The sequence below is a fragment of the Montipora capricornis genome, chromosome 14 (genome assembly GCF_036669925.1).
Source record: "Montipora capricornis isolate CH-2021 chromosome 14, ASM3666992v2, whole genome shotgun sequence".
Lineage (NCBI taxonomy): Eukaryota > Metazoa > Cnidaria > Anthozoa > Scleractinia > Acroporidae > Montipora > Montipora capricornis.
In genome coordinates this window covers 46,971,800-46,974,299 of record NC_090896.1, presented here as the reverse complement: position 1 = coordinate 46,974,299, position 2,500 = coordinate 46,971,800, and the positions used below count along the sequence as shown (strand labels likewise).

Here is a 2,500-nt window from a genome sequence, read left to right as displayed (position 1 = left end):
CGTTTGGTCTCTCAAGGCTTTCAACATCCAAAAAAAACCCCAGCTGCATGGCATGTAAGCAAGCCTAAGTACGCGTCTGCTACAAGACGTCTCCCCTGCAAGTTACTGAATTGTCGATAGGGTTGAAGGACTTCATTGAGGGCCTGCGGGTTGGTTCCGACGACAGACGTCGGCACAGGAGCAAAATGCGCTTGGCGTGATGCGCATACAAAAATGAAAGCATTGCGTCCACGTTGGCTTGCTTCACTGAAGAAAGCGCAGACTCAGGAAGAACCTCAAATCACTATGAACATCTTTTTTTGCTATTTTTGCTTTGCATGCACTGTGCTCTAGTCTAGTCTAGTCTAGTCTGCTTCTCCTGTGTGAACAGGCCTTCACGCAGGTTCTGAATGGACATCAATTTAATACCTGAAACAGTGTGAATCCGGTGTACAGCTCAAACATGATACACCCTATGCTCCAGGCATCACAGGGCTGAGACCAGCCAAGTTCTACAAATTAAGACAAAATATTTATCATCAGTATTAGTATTAACAAAATGACAAGACCGGGTTCTTTGAAGGTGAGGCCGAGTTGTTCAAAACCAAGGACTTTGTAAGGTTAAATGTCTGCGGTAATTAGACAAGTATTGGACAAGCTATGCAACTGATCACTTCCTCCTTTGACACATGATGAATCATAAAAGACATCATGATGGATTAATTTTGTTGTGACTGAATACAGCTCACCGAGAATGACTTCAGGGGCCCGATAATGTCGCGTTGAGACTACCGTGCTGTGGTGTTCATGATCAAATGTCGCTGAGCCAAAATCAATCAGCCTCATGTCGGAGCTTTTCACTATTCGCTCATCTCTTTTCTGAAAATGGAACAAAAAGGCATGAATTGGTTTTGTTTTGAAGGCTAAAATAAATATATCTTAATAAACAGGGCCTTAAGGACGGTGCCTACTAATTCAAACGTATTTTTACCCTGGTTTATGATTATGCAGGAAATGTAGATCTTAACAAGTGTTATTGAAATCCAAAAAGAAAATTGGCGGTAATCATGCATTTTTTAAAAGACAATTCATGAATAATATTTGTAAAAAGCTTTAAAATACCAAACAATGTATGGTGTTCTTTCTCAAATTGAAGCTCTTAGTTATCTCTCGAAAATGCATGGTTACCCCAAGTTTTGTTTTTGGATACCAAGAGTACTTACTAAGATCTACTTTCTCCGGATAGTTTTAAACCACGCAAAAATATCACTGTATCAGTAAGCATCACCGATAGGAAACCTGAGTACCTCGAGATGTGCAGAATGTATGCGTAATAACAATAGTAGGCACCATCCTTAAGAATGGTGACCCTGCAATTTCCTCTTTTTTAATTAAAACCCTTTGACGTCCAAACCGGCCCAAACCGGCCAGACTTAGTATTTGACTCTGCCTAACGCCAGACGATTTTACTCCTCAATGGGGAATCCCTGGGAGTCAGTTGGTTACAGAAGACCAGAAAATTAGTAAAACTAGCTAAAAACAGCTTTTTTGAGACAATTACAGAGAAGAATGAAAGCATTACGATGCACTTGAGGAGAAAAAAAATGTAATCAGGAAAGGAATACAAACCGTTCTTGAATTAAAAGTAACATTGCACTCAGAATTTACAAACAACATGTTTTCTGGCTTGAGGTCAGTATGACTCATCTTCATGTCGTGAAGAACTAAAATAGTAAAAAAAAAACGGAACCACAATGAGAAATTAATAACGACAACAAGACCCCTGGATCACACACCAGTCCAGCTGATCTGCAGGGCCCGGTTGTTCGACGATTACCTTAATCCAGGATTAGCACATTAGATTTCACTTTTTGTTTCATGTTTTCAACTTTTTGGTGAAACTTTCTTTTGCTAATTTTTGTTTTTCGAGATTGACTCCTTCTAATGTAATGTTTTGCCAAATATCAGCGTTGGATAGCATTTGGGAGTAGAGAAATAAACTCCTGAGCTCCTGAACATTTGATTCACCCTTTATTTCATACATATTGCTTTAAGAAGCCAGTTCATCCTCATCATGAAATCAGAGCAGATATCTGCAATCAGAGTGGGCGTTGAAAACAGAAATAAATTTTGTGGTCACATGAAAAATATGAGAGACTTTGTCACTCATTAAATTTTTTCTACTCACACTTAACAGCAACAACAAGTTGATATGAAATGTGCCTGACTTGTTCCATTGGGTAAGGCTCATAGTTGTTATCCTTCTGCAAATCAATTTAATACAGTATAGGTACCAGTTATGCTAAAGTGTACCAAAAATTACTAAAATAAAAGACAAAGAAAATAAGGAATCATTGCAATCCCTGAAAGTTTTTAGGCTACCGGTAATTTGTTCACAATGATGATGATTGCAGAAATTGTCTTATTAAATTCAAGGATCACTTTTATTTCATTTATTTGATTAACATTAAATACATAGACAGTACACTAAATTCCTGCAGGAAGAGAGGCCATAGTTTTT

General features: G+C 38.2%; 1 protein-coding gene across 1 annotated transcript in view; it reads right to left on the bottom strand.

Annotated features, from left to right (window-relative positions):
* Positions 1-2,500, bottom strand: part of LOC138033550 (dual specificity protein kinase CLK2-like) — an 11,866-nt gene that overhangs the window by 2,893 nt on the left and 6,473 nt on the right. Inside the window, exons 7-10 of the mRNA XM_068881320.1 lie at positions 2,168-2,243; positions 1,609-1,703; positions 729-858; positions 409-491 (exon numbers count right to left, since the gene is read on the bottom strand). Coding sequence (XP_068737421.1) covers positions 409-491; positions 729-858; positions 1,609-1,703; positions 2,168-2,243 — 384 coding nt within the window. The remainder of the gene's footprint in view (positions 1-408; positions 492-728; positions 859-1,608; positions 1,704-2,167; positions 2,244-2,500) is intronic.